We start from the raw sequence: 13,402 nt of genomic DNA on the forward strand, positions 1-13,402 counted from the left end.
CGAGACTTCTTGTTGCACGTTCGTTAAAAACACTGCCTGACGAAACCTCGCGCTATTGGTTAGTAAAGTGCCCGGTATGGAAACTCTTCCGGCCAGCTTTCACGAGAGATAACAGGACGGTGTTATGGGAAATAGTGGCGACTTATGCGCATATAATCTCCTTGTTAAGTTGTAGGTCAGTTTGTCTGTTGTTTTTGGTTACAGATACGTTGGCATGGAAAAACATCAACGTGAAATGTTCACGAGAGCTGCTCGAGCGCAGGAGCATGCGTTCAGTGACTCATAGCTAGCTAGCTCGATAGAAGTAGTGATACACAACCAAGCAGCAGCCCGTGACAACGTGTCTTTTGTCTGTGCAGATGTGGAGCAGGTTACTGAGTCCTCGTGTGAGTGGTAGAGCAAGTTTGTGTTGGAGAAGCCTGTTTACCATGCAGCTAAAGACCAGCGAGTTCCAGTCCCTGTTCACTGATGGACTGAATGGATTGGCAGGTGAGGCACAGCTGCGGAAGGACACGTGCCAGCTGCACGGTCACTTAAACCTCTGAGTTTTCGCCTATTTGTGAAATGTTAATACCCGTGCACAATGACAGAGTGACTGACAACTTGATCACTTCCTATTAAAAATAAATGGGGACACTCGGAGAGCAGTTAAGTAACGAAGACCGCCCGTCGGTCTGTTACTTACTTTCTTATACAATTAATTATTAATGCAGTTTTTATTCAACATCGAGGTTTTTTATTAGGTACAGGTTTATTGTTTTAATGCATTGCGCTTCCATGGCGAGCAATTGAGTTTACTATACCGGAAAGAAGGGTGTTTAACAATTTTCACAAGATGATGGTTCTTCTATGTTGATAGTAATAATTGGTTTATTTATTTAGTATTAAAACAGAAAGCTTGGAAATTGGGACCAAATATAAAACGGGATTTAAAAAGAAAATAAATATTAAGACAGAAAAAGCACTGCATCAGAAACGTATTATATTGTAAAAGCCAAAAAACACATGAAGCACCCTGAGAGTCCAAATCTCCACCAAGGCAGCTCACTCACTGGACAGTAAGAAACACTTTTAAATAGCTCTGTGTAGCATTATTATTGTTTTGACCTTCAGATCAATCTACTAACCTTGAATGAGAGGTTTAAAGCCCAAATGGGACATGAAATTCTAAATCTTTATACAGTGCTAACCACACTTGTAAAAATCATAGTTTCTAAGTTATAAAGCTTTTTGTCAGTTTATGACCAACAAGTCTGGCACGGTGGTTAGCACTGTTGCCGCACAGCAAGAAGGTCCTGAGTTCAATTCCAACATCAGGCCGGGGTCTTTCTGTGTGGAGTTTGCATGTTCTCCCCGTGTTTGCGTGGGTTCCCTCCGGGTACTCCGGCTTCCTCCCACCGTCCAAAGACATGCACTTAGTGGGGATAGGTTAATTGGATAACCCAAATTGTCACTAGGTGTGAATGTGCGAGTGAATGTGAGTGTGAATGGTTGTCTGTCCCTGTATGTTGGCCCTGCGACAGACTGGCGACCTGTCCAGGGTGTACCCCGCCTCTCGCCCTATGACAGCTGGGATAGGCTCCAGCGCCCCCCGCAACCCTGAAAAAGGATAAGCGGAAGCGAATGGATGAATGGATGACCAACAAGTCATTAAGTTGACCTTGAAGACCTCAGTGGGTCTAAGCCAAAATTTAATGGATATCATAATTAATGTCAAACTTTTGAGCTATCGTGTTTACAGACAGAAATACACACGTACATAAACAGTACCAGAAACACAAGCTCCTTGAACGAAAGCAAAAGAGAATTAAAAACCAAATGAGAATATAAAGCAGCAATAAGAGGGCGAAAGACAAACCGGAGAGATCAATGACATCACAAAAGCAAGTTTATAAAAATGTGTTTTTTCTAGTGATTTCAAGTAGTCACCAATTTTACCTTATCTCCTTGGGCAGATTGTTTTCGAAAGTTTGGGGCTGTGATGGCAATAGCACGGTCACCTTTAGATTTAAGTCTTGACTTTAGAGCAACCAGAAGGGCCTCAGCTGCTTTAAAAGTGACTAGTAAAATAATTTAAAACTTTTAAAACACATTATAAAACATGTAGACAGGTAGAAGCAGAGCTGCTGCATTTTAATCTGGTTGGAGGCGAGACTGACTTTTCATTTATGCCAGAATGATTGAATAGCCTGTGGATGTTATTTTGAAGAAGCCGGGCCAAATAGGTTTTCAACGTTTGCGTGAAAAGTCACCAAGTTATAAGAAGCTGTCATTCCCTGATATTGTCCCTCAACCTGCCTGAATAAATCCTGTTGATTAAAACAGCCATAGACCCTTTTTTTCACATATTTTGATGGTATGAAAAGCAGAGTTGGATTTAAGTGGGAGTCAAGTCAGTAAAACATGATAGTGAACTAATCAAAAACAGTACATACCCCAGAGTGACTGATTTAACTGATATTTGTGATGATGGCTGCATTTCAAACTTCACTTTAGCATCTTTGATGCAGTGCTCCACAGATGATGCAACTGTTCTTTCTCTTCTGTGTCAGAATGTCTGCTTCAGGACCAAAGCAGTGTGTAAAACTTTCCCCCCCTTTTTTTAAAAGGTATATTTAGACGAGAAAGAGATCGTGAGATGTAAAACTCCCTGTTTTATTAACAGACTAAGGATGAAATGGTTAAAAATTTTAAACTTGTCAGGTGATTTGCAAGATAGCAAATACACTGCAGAGGTCAAAACAACCTCCAGGCACAACTTCCTGAGTGTGTTTGCACGGTTTTTCCAGAGGTGTTTGAGAAACACCAGCATGAGCTGAGGATAGCTGGAGGTGCTGTGCGGGATCTGCTGTCTGGGAAGCGGCCTGAAGATGTGGATTTTGCTACCACAGCCACTCCAGAGGAGATGAAGCACATGTTTCAAACGGCTGGGATCAGGATGATCAACAATAAAGGAGAGAAGCACGGGACTATCACTGCACGAGTAAGAGGCTCTGCTGTGTAACGCTGATGAAGTCTTTCATTTGTCTAAATAATGCTAAAAGCTGATTTGAACAGTGTTAAACTTAACTGTCAGCGACTGCTTAACCAAACTTGCTGTCCTGGTATAGTTATGGTAGCTAATGTTGTTTGAAAGGAACAATAACTTTATTACTGATTTCTTAGAAAATGTATATTTTCTGTCTGTTTTTGTCTAATAGAAAATAAAATGCACTTAAGAAAATAATAAGTATTTAGACAGCTACATTTGAAGTGTACTCTATAGATAGATGCTGGGTGTCATTTTTAAAGATTCGCATGAGGTTCAGATTTTAGAGTTGGTGTTTATGGTAAATATGGGTGAAGAGGAGGTCATGTGAGTTAACAAGGCAAGAATTAGTAAAGCTTAAAAATGCATCGCAAATATTAGAGCTAGTTTGTCCAAATCAACACTTGTGATGATTCTTAAAATAAAAACAAAATGAAAAAAACAAGCCAGTCAAACAAGGTTTTAGGCTGAATGAGCTTTCTTCATAATTAGGATTAAGAATTAAATGATTCAAAACTTAAATGAACAAATCAAAAAGTTAGTCTCATACAGTAGCTGTTTTATATTTTAAGGTAAATAACCTACAGAATTACAAACTAAAAGTGTAATTGTCCAGATTCTTCACATCTGTTTATGACCACGTGGTCATGTGAGGGTCAGTTTTAATGGTGGAATAAAGTAAGTGTGCAAATATAAAGTAAATACGTGAGCAAAGATTGTGATGATTCACTGAGCAGCCAGCTGCATCATCAGTCTGATCAGTCAAATCTTAAATCTTAATGGAAAGATTGAAATGGTTGAACGGCCCTGATGCTTTGCATAAATAAGCAGCTCACTAATAGGATGATCTTGATGAGTGTTTCCTTTATTGGGTGTTTGCAGCTGCACAATGAGAGCTTTGAGGTGACCACACTGCGAGTGGATGTTCAGACTGATGGACGTCATGCAGAGGTGGAATTCACAACTGACTGGCAGAAAGATGCTGAGCGGAGAGACCTCACCATTAACTCCATGTTTCTGGGTAATTTCCCTTCTTCTCCACTGAGCCTAAAAATGGACTGTACAAAGAATTGATAACACTGAGCTTCTTTCACCTGTACCTTCACCTTCACTCAAAATCTAAAAACCATTTTCATCTAGCACGTTTTCTTTTTTTTAAATGATGATGTTTCAAGTATTGTACAGCTGTGATAATGGGACAGATTCACCATTTAAGAAATAAATCTGGTCTCTGGAAAAACACCAAAATTAGGAATGTGTTCTTGGTGTTTTTCCTGAAATCTGTTAACTGATGCTTGACAGTGAGTTCAAAAGGAAGCTTAAGCCACAGGAAGCACTCGAGCAGGTTGTCCAGAATTTTCTTGACAATCACAGAGCAGAGAACTTGAGTTTGTATTGAGAATAAACACATTAAAACAGTTTTGGAAGTACTTAAAATGTCAGAAATTATGTTGCTATATTGATATTTAAAAATGTCAAAACATCAGTGATGTGCATCTCAAACCTGCCATGCAAGCTTAAATCAGTTTTCATATGCGAAATCAATGTAAAAACAAACAAATTAAAGAGAACTAGAAGAAGAGTCGGTCTGAAGTTCCCAGTTGCAACCAAAAAGTATTGTTTTTGCATTCCAATTTTTTTGTGACAAGTCGTGTGACTCTGCTTCCTATAACAGGTCTGGACGGCACATTGTATGATTATTATCGTGGATATGAGGACCTGCAGAACCGTAAAGTGCGGTTTGTTGGCAGCGCTGAACAAAGGATCAAAGAGGACTACCTGAGAATACTACGATATTTTAGGTAGACTTCCTCATTTCTTTTTGTATCTACTTGAGACTGTGAAGTTTAAAAAGCAGATTGTCTTCCTTGTTTGACGTGAGCCTACTAACCACCTCACTCCCATCATTTTGTCGCAGGTTTTACGGCCGAGTTGCTTCGGAGCCCGGTGACCACGAGTCTGAGACACTGACTGCCATCAGGGAAAATGGTCACGGGCTGGGCGCTATATCGGGAGAGCGAATCTGGGTGGAGCTAAAAAAGTTGGCGGTCGGGAACCATGCTGCTCACCTGCTGGAGCTGATCTACAGCCTGGAACTGGCTCAGTACCTTGGTGAGAGAGGGAGGGCACGGCTGGGTGTCTTAATAATTTTAAACTCCAGATAAAAAATGTTTATATGTTTATGTTCAGCTGTTTTTAAAAAGAAGAAAAGGTAAATCTGACATTTTAAGAGTTTTTCACATTATATCCAGCACTACCAAAGATGAATTAGAAAAATAAATTATTTTAAAAAGGAAATCATGGTGGTTGCAGCTCAGATGTCAACATTAGTTTTTCCCTGTAGGTTTTTTTTATTTATTTTTTTAATTTTATGTATTTATTTAGCTGACGGTTACACCTACACTCATACTCATAGAACTGGTTATTATTTGTGAAATATGCTTTTTGTAGACAACATTTTTTACCCAATATGGTCAAATTTGACCTCTTTGTGTAGAGCATGGTATCCCTTTTGCCTTGGCACGGATCCTTCTTAAAAGTGGGCTGAGGGGATGGCAGTGAAATCATTGTTTTCTTAGCATAGGTCTGGACATAATGGATCAAATGTGCCAACCTTTTTCTTGCAATTTGCAGCTGTTTATAACTGGGAGAAAGTTTTGGTTTCCTTCCCTGAGATAAAGAGGATTAAGTGCCTCCTGATGTCTGTGGTCCTCTGAGCTCTATTATTGCCTCGTATCTAATAAGGTTCTATTTCCTCTGATTTAACTCTTGTTAAATTAGTATTTAATAGGATTGAGGGAGAAATCATTCTACCAAACATTTTCTGTCTTGTTACACATCAGTTCTGGTCACTCCCTCCTGTCCCTGCTGCTCCTCAGGGTTACCTCCAGATGGCGATATTGACGAGATGAAGCGAGTGTGGCAGAACGCCAAAGACCGCTCTCCCAAACCCATGACCATCCTGGCTGCTCTGTTCCGCTCCCCAGAGCAGGTGGAAAAGATGGACATCCGATTGAAGGTGTCCAGAGAGGAGAAGAACCTGGCACTGTTTCTGGTCAAATACAGACGGGAGCTCTGCAAGAGAGAAGATGAGCCAGACAGCCTCAAACCTTTCACTGACTTTATTATTGACGTAAGTTTCTTCTTCTTCCACTCGGTCTGTACAGAGAATATTATTTCCAGACCAATGTGGTCACTGATATTAGTCACATATGTGTTTAAAAAGCCAGTTTCACAGACATTAATTAACCCTTTGAGTCTGTGAATGTTCCCTACCATAGCCTGTGTCGCTAATGTTCAAGAGTTGCCAGCCTGCAGCAGTCATTCACAACAGACTGCAGCATGTTCTCATCCGACTGTTACGGCTTTGTTTTCAGAGGCAGGAAGTATTTAGGAAATGTGTGGCATCGTTAACCAGAGCTGAACCAAAACCACTGCTGATCTTTGATGAAATATTTATCTTTGCAATGTTTGTAGAATAAAAAAAATAGTTTCCAAAACATTCGGATAGTTATTTTTGTAAATGGTGCATATTTCACAAATCTTAGCTGAACCTTAGTTTGTGTTTTAGCAGTATTTGTTTTAGCTGTTATTTTAAAGTTGTTTTGTTTTTTTATGTGGAAATGTCAACATAATAGATTTGCTAAATTGATTTGACACTAGTTTAAGCTTTGATCAGTTTTCGTTACAACCCAGCTCATAAGCTGAAACACACCGGAGAGAGACTGACACCAGAGTTTATAGAAACATCAGTTTTATTTTTAATTAGTTTATAATCTCATCTATCAAAGCCAGCTAACACTGTGCACTGCCACTGCAGGAGAGCAGGGGGTAACAGAGGAGCCTAGAACAGGTCAAAGAGCCGAACCAAAACCAGATCTGTTAGGGTCAAATACTCTACAGCAGGGGTAGGCAACATCAGGCCTCGAGTGCCGGTGTCCTGCAGGTTTTAGATCCCACCCTGGGTTAACACACCTGAATCAAATGATTAGTTCATTACCAGGCCTCTGGAGAACTTCAAGAAATGCTGAGGAGTCATTTAGCCCTTTAAATCAGCTGTGATGGATCATGGACACATCTAAAACCTGCAGGACACCGGCCCTTGAGGCCTGGAGTTGCCTATCCCTGCTCTACAGCTACCAAAACACTCTGCTAGTTCTTTCTGTAGTTAGTGCATCTTTCACAAACCGTAGCTCAACTTCAGTTTTAGTTGTAGCAGTATTTTTTTTAAAACTGTCATTGAAGTTCTTAAAGACATAAATATGAAATTGTATTTAGATTTGCTAATTAGACACATGATTCCACATTCAAGCTAAAGTATAATAGACAATTTCAGCACTATAAAGCCTACATTATTGACATTCTACACTTTCTTTATATTTCCATGTATAACTAGACATACATGCTGGGCAGTATTTATGAGGGAATAGTATTGTCTTTTATATGTAGTTATTTTGTTTTCTTTGTTCTTTTTAAATGTACTTGAAGTTTAGTGCAGTAAAATTAACACATTTTAGGGACTAATTGAAAAAAAAGTGTTGCCAATGCAAACAAAGGCAGCAGGATTTTACAGATAAGACATTTTATGAAAGTTTAACCTAACTTGACCGCAAAGAGAGATCAGAGGTACAAAGTACTGTGATATTTAGAATCCGTATATCAGTCGCTATATGCTTGTGGTCAGTACAAACAATGGTAGTAAGAACCATAGTTTTAAATGGCTCTATACAACCTTATTATTATTATTACTTTGACTTTAAGATCAGTTTATTGACCACGGGTCAAATGCGACATATTTTAAATCTTTCTACAATATTTTCTATATGTTGAAACTTCACACCGCACTTGTAAGTATTGTTTCTAAGTCATAAACGCTCCCGTGCTATGGAAATGTGCTTTGCTACCAGCGCGAGTAGTCGTGTCTTGAGCTGGTGACAAAACTAATTATGGAAACTAACAAACATACTGATTGTGACATGAAAGCCTCGTAAATGTCAAGATGAGGTAGATTTTTAAAATGTTTTGTACACAGACAGTAAAGAGTGTGACCATCAACAGGAAGTATCCTGAAGTTTAAAAAGAGCCATCAAGACATTTATGCAAATATAGCGAGTAAAGGAGGGAGTTGGTTTATTTCTGGTTTATTTAATCCAGTGACTCTTGCTTCATGTCATTCAATTAGTGAATGAAAATCAGCTGAACAAGTAAGAGTTTTAAGTTCCACCATTTAATGGTTGCAGCTTTCTTTAAAAAATAAAAAGTGATCGGTGCAGAGTCAGCTTAGGCCAGGAGGGCTGCCTGGTTTATAACATGCTGGTGGATCCCTGACTGTGAGCGAGGAAGTGAACATGTACAACACCTTGTAGGATTAAGCAATAATTGAAAGATGGCATGTTTACTGAATATAGAAAAAGTCAGTTTGGGAGAGACAGTGTTCTGTTCTCACCATTTTTCTGAAGTTATTTTCAAAACCAAATTTAGTCGTTGTATCTTAAGCTGTCACTTTTTTTAGACTGTTTTTGTTCTTATATCTTTTAATTTAATTTTTGTTTTACTCAGGTTGACATTGATAAACAAAAACACAATACTTTAACCCTTCCATCACCAGAGGCACCACTGGATAAAGTAGACGGAGAAAGAACGAAGACTGGTTTCTCACTGGGCTTGTCTCGCCTTATAGAGCAGATTCCTTTATTTGGGTTTTGCTGTGTGCATGTTGGTTTGACGTTGGCTGAGAGTCAGTTGGAAAAATGTGCAGCTGCATATTTTTAACCACTCAGGATTTAAGAGAATTTGAGTCAAAGCGGTGGCGACAGTTAAAGATTTGTCTGCTTTTGTTGCCAGACCGCTGTCAGTCAAACCTGATCAGACCACAGTGTCCTGAACAGTTCAGCCAAGTATTTACTGTAAATGGTCAACCTTTCTTACTGTTGCTTGTGACTGGGATGTTCTAGAAAATCCCTCTGTGGTTACTTCGATTCACACACATGTCGCATCCTTTCAGAGTCGGGAGCTGGATTCCCAGAGTAAAGTGTGCGAGCTGCTCAAGTACAAAGGTGAGGAGAAGCTCCTGTCAGAGCTGAGCAGATGGTCCATCCCTCGCTTCCCCATCAGCGGGCACGATCTGAGGAAGCTGGGCATCACCTCGGGCAAAGAGATAGGCGCCACCTTACAGAAGCTCCGTGACATTTGGAAGAAGAGTCATTACCAGATGGACAAAGATGAACTGCTGAGTTATGTAAAGCTATAAACAAGCAGAGGAGCAGAAATGTTTTTGTTGTGTTTAGATGGTAATCACATGGACGCTTGATGCTGCGACTGCACTGCTCCTGGGTATTGTTTGAGACATGAAATCGGGCGGAAAAATGCTCTTTAGCCTGAGCCTGCAGCCTTGGGCCACTATTGTTGATGCTCAGCCAGTTGAATTCTCATCTTTTGCAGTAAACTCGCTCTGACCTGTAAAGGACGACAACACATGGAATAAATTCAGTTTATTCAGAGTAGATGTTTATTTTCATTGTTCATATGATGATAGGAAGCAGAGGAATGTTTGTGTCTGTGGCTTTTTTATGTTGACTGTATTTCTGTTTTCTGTACAGATCATTTTACACTTCTACTAAAAGGTTCTGTTTTCATGGCTGCCCTTTTCTGCATGCTCTGTACAATAAAAGGTGGCCCCTGTGTGTGAATCCTAATGTTTCTGGCACTGTGAGAAATAAAAATTTTTGTGCTGGAGTGAGATTGCTCCTCCCTCCCACAGAGATGAGACATAAAACCCGCTGATCTCCTTTACTACCGCTCTATGTGTATGAAGAAGCTCAACAGTTGTTCAGCCCGTGTCCCTCCCGCCGTCGTTTTTACATTTCGATGAAATCGCCAAGAGTTTTCTGTATCGTTCACATGCTGCCTCTGCCGCTGGATTCACCTGGAGTGGTTATTTAATCCCCTCTGTGCTACGCTTGGGTTGAACGCATGGCTTGGATCGGTGTAAATATCAGTAACGTCTCTTCGGAGAGTGCACCGTTTGGTGACGATCCTCGGGATGAGCGCTTGGCGCAGGTGGAAATCGCCCTTCTCGCCATCATCTTCATCACAGCGGGGATCCTAAACTTTGGGATCTTGCTGGTGCTGTGGAAGCGCAGGAAGCCGCTTTCCAGAATGCGCGTCTTCGTTTTCCACCTGTGCGTCGCTGACTTGGTGGTCACATTTTTCCAAGTCTGCCCCCAACTCATCTGGGACATCACCGACAGGTTCATCGGTCCAGATGTGCTGTGTCGGGCGGTAAAATACCTGCAGGTGGTCGGGATGTTCGCCTCCACGTACATGATCGTAGTGATGACTATAGATCGGTACCAAGCCATTTGCAATCCCATGGTAACTTTCCAGAGGCGCAGGGCGCGCTGGAACGGTCCGGTGTGCGCCGCCTGGTGCGTCTCCGTCCTCTGCAGCCTCCCGCAGGTCTTCATCTTCTCTCGGGTCGAGGTCGCTCCCGGCGTGTACGATTGTTGGGCGCAGTTCATCGAGCCGTGGGGACGGAGAGCCTACGTAACCTGGACGACTTTGGTGATATTCGTCCTGCCAATTCTCACCGTGATCGTGTGCCAGGTGCGCATCTGCCGCGCAGTGCAGCTTAACTTCCACATGAAGACGCACCACGTCGGGGAAGCGGTCAGCAAGCCTCCGTCATCGAGGGCCAGCAGCGTGGCAGGAGTGTCCAAGGCCAGGGTGAAGACGGTGAAGATGACCGTGGTCATCGTGCTCGCATACATCCTCTGCTGGACACCTTTCTTCACCGTGCAGCTTTGGGCTGTCTGGGACGACGAGGCACCCACACAGAGTAAGAAGACATGATCCCACAACACGCAAAAAGGGCACAGTCTGACATAAAAGTCACTGGAAAGCAAAAAAATAAAAAAAATGTTATTACTGCAAGTTTAACTGGCTACAAACGCCATCATGCTCAGGAAAACAATAGAGGAGGAAACTAGAATTTTCTGCATAATTGCTTTGAACTCATTCCACTTATACAATCCCGTTACACTTAATACATCCAGTAAATTACATTATTTCTAACATCTACACCTTAAAATCTCTTAGTATTACAATGAAAGTGTACTTTAAAAGTGAAATTACGAGGGAAGGATGCCCTCTCCACTTGAATGAAGTCACTGTAATCGACAGACAGTACATTAGGTCAAAGGTTAATGGTCCTTAATTTCACAAAGCATCAACAGATAACTTAAAATAGCCACAAATCTGTAAGAGGCAACCAAGCCCAAATAAAGTGACTCTCATGTCCTCCTCATCTATCTCCAGGTGCAACCTTCACCATCTTGATGCTGCTTGCCAGTTTAAACAGCTGTGTGAACCCCTGCATCTACATGCTGTTTAGCGGAAAGCTACCCAAAAGGGTGGTCAGCCTGCTTTGTGTAGGTCAGCCTGACCTGAAGGAGTCCATGCAGGAAGAAGCCACTGTGGTCAGCTCCATGTACATCAGCCTCAAGAGCCTATCGGACTGCAGATGAAAGCCCCGATGATCACACACTGATTACACCTCATTTCGCATGGTGTGAAAGTACGGCTCCCTCATGGTAAAGACTGAAACTCTTCTAATAAGTGTGAAGGCAAACAGCCTAGCAGTGTAATGTTCCTACTGTACAGATGATCACTGCATACAACGCTTTCATACAGAAAATGCCAGACACACGATCTTGCACATCACATTTTGAAAACATTTTTCAAATTAAAAGAACAAAAACAATAAAAAAAAAAATAGCTGTGACTGAAATATGTCCTCAAGTACTGGATAAATTCACTAAAATCCCAAATTTGACATTCGTGGTGCTCAGAGGAAGTCTCTCTGCAAGCACTAACCTGAGCTTGAATATTACTTTGACTTTATTAGCAGGAAATGCTCAGATATGAATGGTCTCCAGCTGATAATAACTTGAGCAGTAGCGTTTTCTTCTGGCACCGTTATCAGGTAGGAGTTTTATTTTGTCTGAGACCAGCTGACGAGTAAAAACCTCGAAAGCCAATAATCACATCCCCACCAGCTTCAGTTGTGATTTGATTAAAAAGACTGCGGTGCATGACTCGAAATGTTGTTTCTGATATTTTACTGCGTTGAATATTTTCCCCAAAAAGTTTGTTTATCAGCTGATCTTGTGAAATGTTTCACCTAAATGCGATTGTTCCCGTGTCTGTGTTTAAATATCTCGTATGTCATCTGAATTAAATACTTCAAGCTCTTTTACGCCCATGTGTACATACGATCATGTGTATGACAGTGTCCGACCTACACTCGGTGGCTGAAATAGTTAACAGGCGACATCAATAGTACTTATTTTCAGACACTCTGTGTTCAGTGCCCCTAGAGAGTCATTGATACATGTTGCCATTTTTCCTTTCATCCCCCAAGGATCTAGGGCTGTGATTTCTGATGACTTGTTTCTTTCTTCCCATCAGCACCGTCACGTTTAGAAAAGAAAAAATCCCTTTGGATTTAAAGCTCAACTGTTTATTTGCACTCGGAGGCCTCGGTTACACATACTTCTGTTTGCTCACTTTATATTTAGGCCTCAAATTTTCTGCTGAAGATCACTTAATAGCGTTTCCATCTTCCACGTGGAGGATGGAATGCAAGCGTATGTAATTATTCAATCGTGCGCTCTATATTATTATACAACATATCATTAGAACTCACGGAGAGCGAGGTGGGAAAGATTAGCAAAAACCCAGCATGCGGCACATCTTTCTGAAGCGAGCGGTTGAAGATGTGCATCTTCTGTGTGTAATTTGAAAGCCAGGAGAACTTAATAAAACATTTCTGTGAAACATCATTACGGCCACAAGAAATGCGCTTCTGTGCTTTCATTAGGCTGCACAGACAAATCCGACACAAATTGTCCAACAATAAATCTGCTTTTACCCTCATCAGCGAGCGCCCAGCAGGGCCTCGGCAAGGACATTTAACAGTAATAAGAACAACGGCTGCTGGGCGCTCGTGAGGTCATTAATATTTAAACCAATCAGCGCACCCCCTAAAATATAAATGGTTCCCTACACCAAGACCAAAAGTTCACCATAGAACTTGATAAATAAAAATATTGGCCACCCCACTTCAGTTTTCATGCATTACAGGGTCGCATTTCAGTTCTGCTTGGTAGTGTTTATAGTATAAAACACTATGACGTGTCCTTATTCTGGGATTATACTGACCACATACCCAGCATCCAATTGGAAATTACTTACAATAACTGACATAAAATAACGAAACACTGACAGCTCAGTAATGAAATATATAAAGGCCTACTTGTTTTGTTTTTTTCTTTTTATTTCTTTTTTCTTTTTTTACTTTTTTTTCTTTTTTTT

At 41.0% G+C, this 13,402-nt stretch overlaps 2 protein-coding genes across 3 annotated transcripts; both read left to right on the plus strand.

Moving 5' to 3' along the window:
* The first annotated feature begins 1 nt into the window (after position 1).
* Positions 2-9,798, plus strand: trnt1 (tRNA nucleotidyl transferase, CCA-adding, 1). 2 transcript variants are annotated; one of them, XM_005947570.2, is made up of 8 exons: positions 2-58; positions 360-489; positions 2,790-2,983; positions 3,911-4,049; positions 4,704-4,830; positions 4,947-5,140; positions 5,908-6,161; positions 9,033-9,798. In XM_005947570.2, exons 2-8 carry the CDS (start codon positions 360-362, stop codon positions 9,276-9,278), a joined length of 1,284 nt encoding a protein of 427 aa, XP_005947632.1. In that variant the 5' UTR covers positions 2-58; the 3' UTR covers positions 9,279-9,798. The 2 variants fall into 2 exon arrangements, with proteins under 2 accessions (XP_005947632.1, XP_005947631.1); XM_005947569.3 differs by lacking the exon at positions 2-58 and adding an exon at positions 66-175.
* A 111-nt stretch (positions 9,799-9,909) lies between these two features.
* On the plus strand, positions 9,910-13,334 carry si:dkey-178o16.4 (vasopressin V2 receptor). Its single transcript, XM_005947562.2, has 2 exons — positions 9,910-10,865; positions 11,345-13,334. Exons 1-2 carry the CDS (start codon positions 10,001-10,003, stop codon positions 11,551-11,553), a joined length of 1,074 nt encoding a protein of 357 aa, XP_005947624.1. The 5' UTR covers positions 9,910-10,000; the 3' UTR covers positions 11,554-13,334.
* The last annotated feature ends 68 nt before the right edge of the window (positions 13,335-13,402 follow it).

The sequence above is a fragment of the Haplochromis burtoni genome, unplaced genomic scaffold (genome assembly GCF_018398535.1).
Source record: "Haplochromis burtoni strain Fernald_Lab_line unplaced genomic scaffold, NCSU_Asbu1 Contig_245, whole genome shotgun sequence".
Lineage (NCBI taxonomy): Eukaryota > Metazoa > Chordata > Actinopteri > Cichliformes > Cichlidae > Haplochromis > Haplochromis burtoni.

Coding starts and splice junctions, on each gene's coding strand:
- trnt1 (XM_005947570.2), top strand. CDS start 360: ATGTGGAGCAGGTTACTGAGTCCTCGTGTGAGTGGTAGAGCAAGTTTG. Junction 4,050..4,703: donor CATTAACTCCATGTTTCTGG/GTAATTTCCCTT, acceptor TTCCTATAACAG/GTCTGGACGGCACATTGTAT. Junction 4,831..4,946: donor AGAATACTACGATATTTTAG/GTAGACTTCCTC, acceptor ATTTTGTCGCAG/GTTTTACGGCCGAGTTGCTT.
- si:dkey-178o16.4 (XM_005947562.2), top strand. CDS start 10,001: ATGGCTTGGATCGGTGTAAATATCAGTAACGTCTCTTCGGAGAGTGCA. Junction 10,866..11,344: donor CGACGAGGCACCCACACAGA/GTAAGAAGACAT, acceptor ATCTATCTCCAG/GTGCAACCTTCACCATCTTG.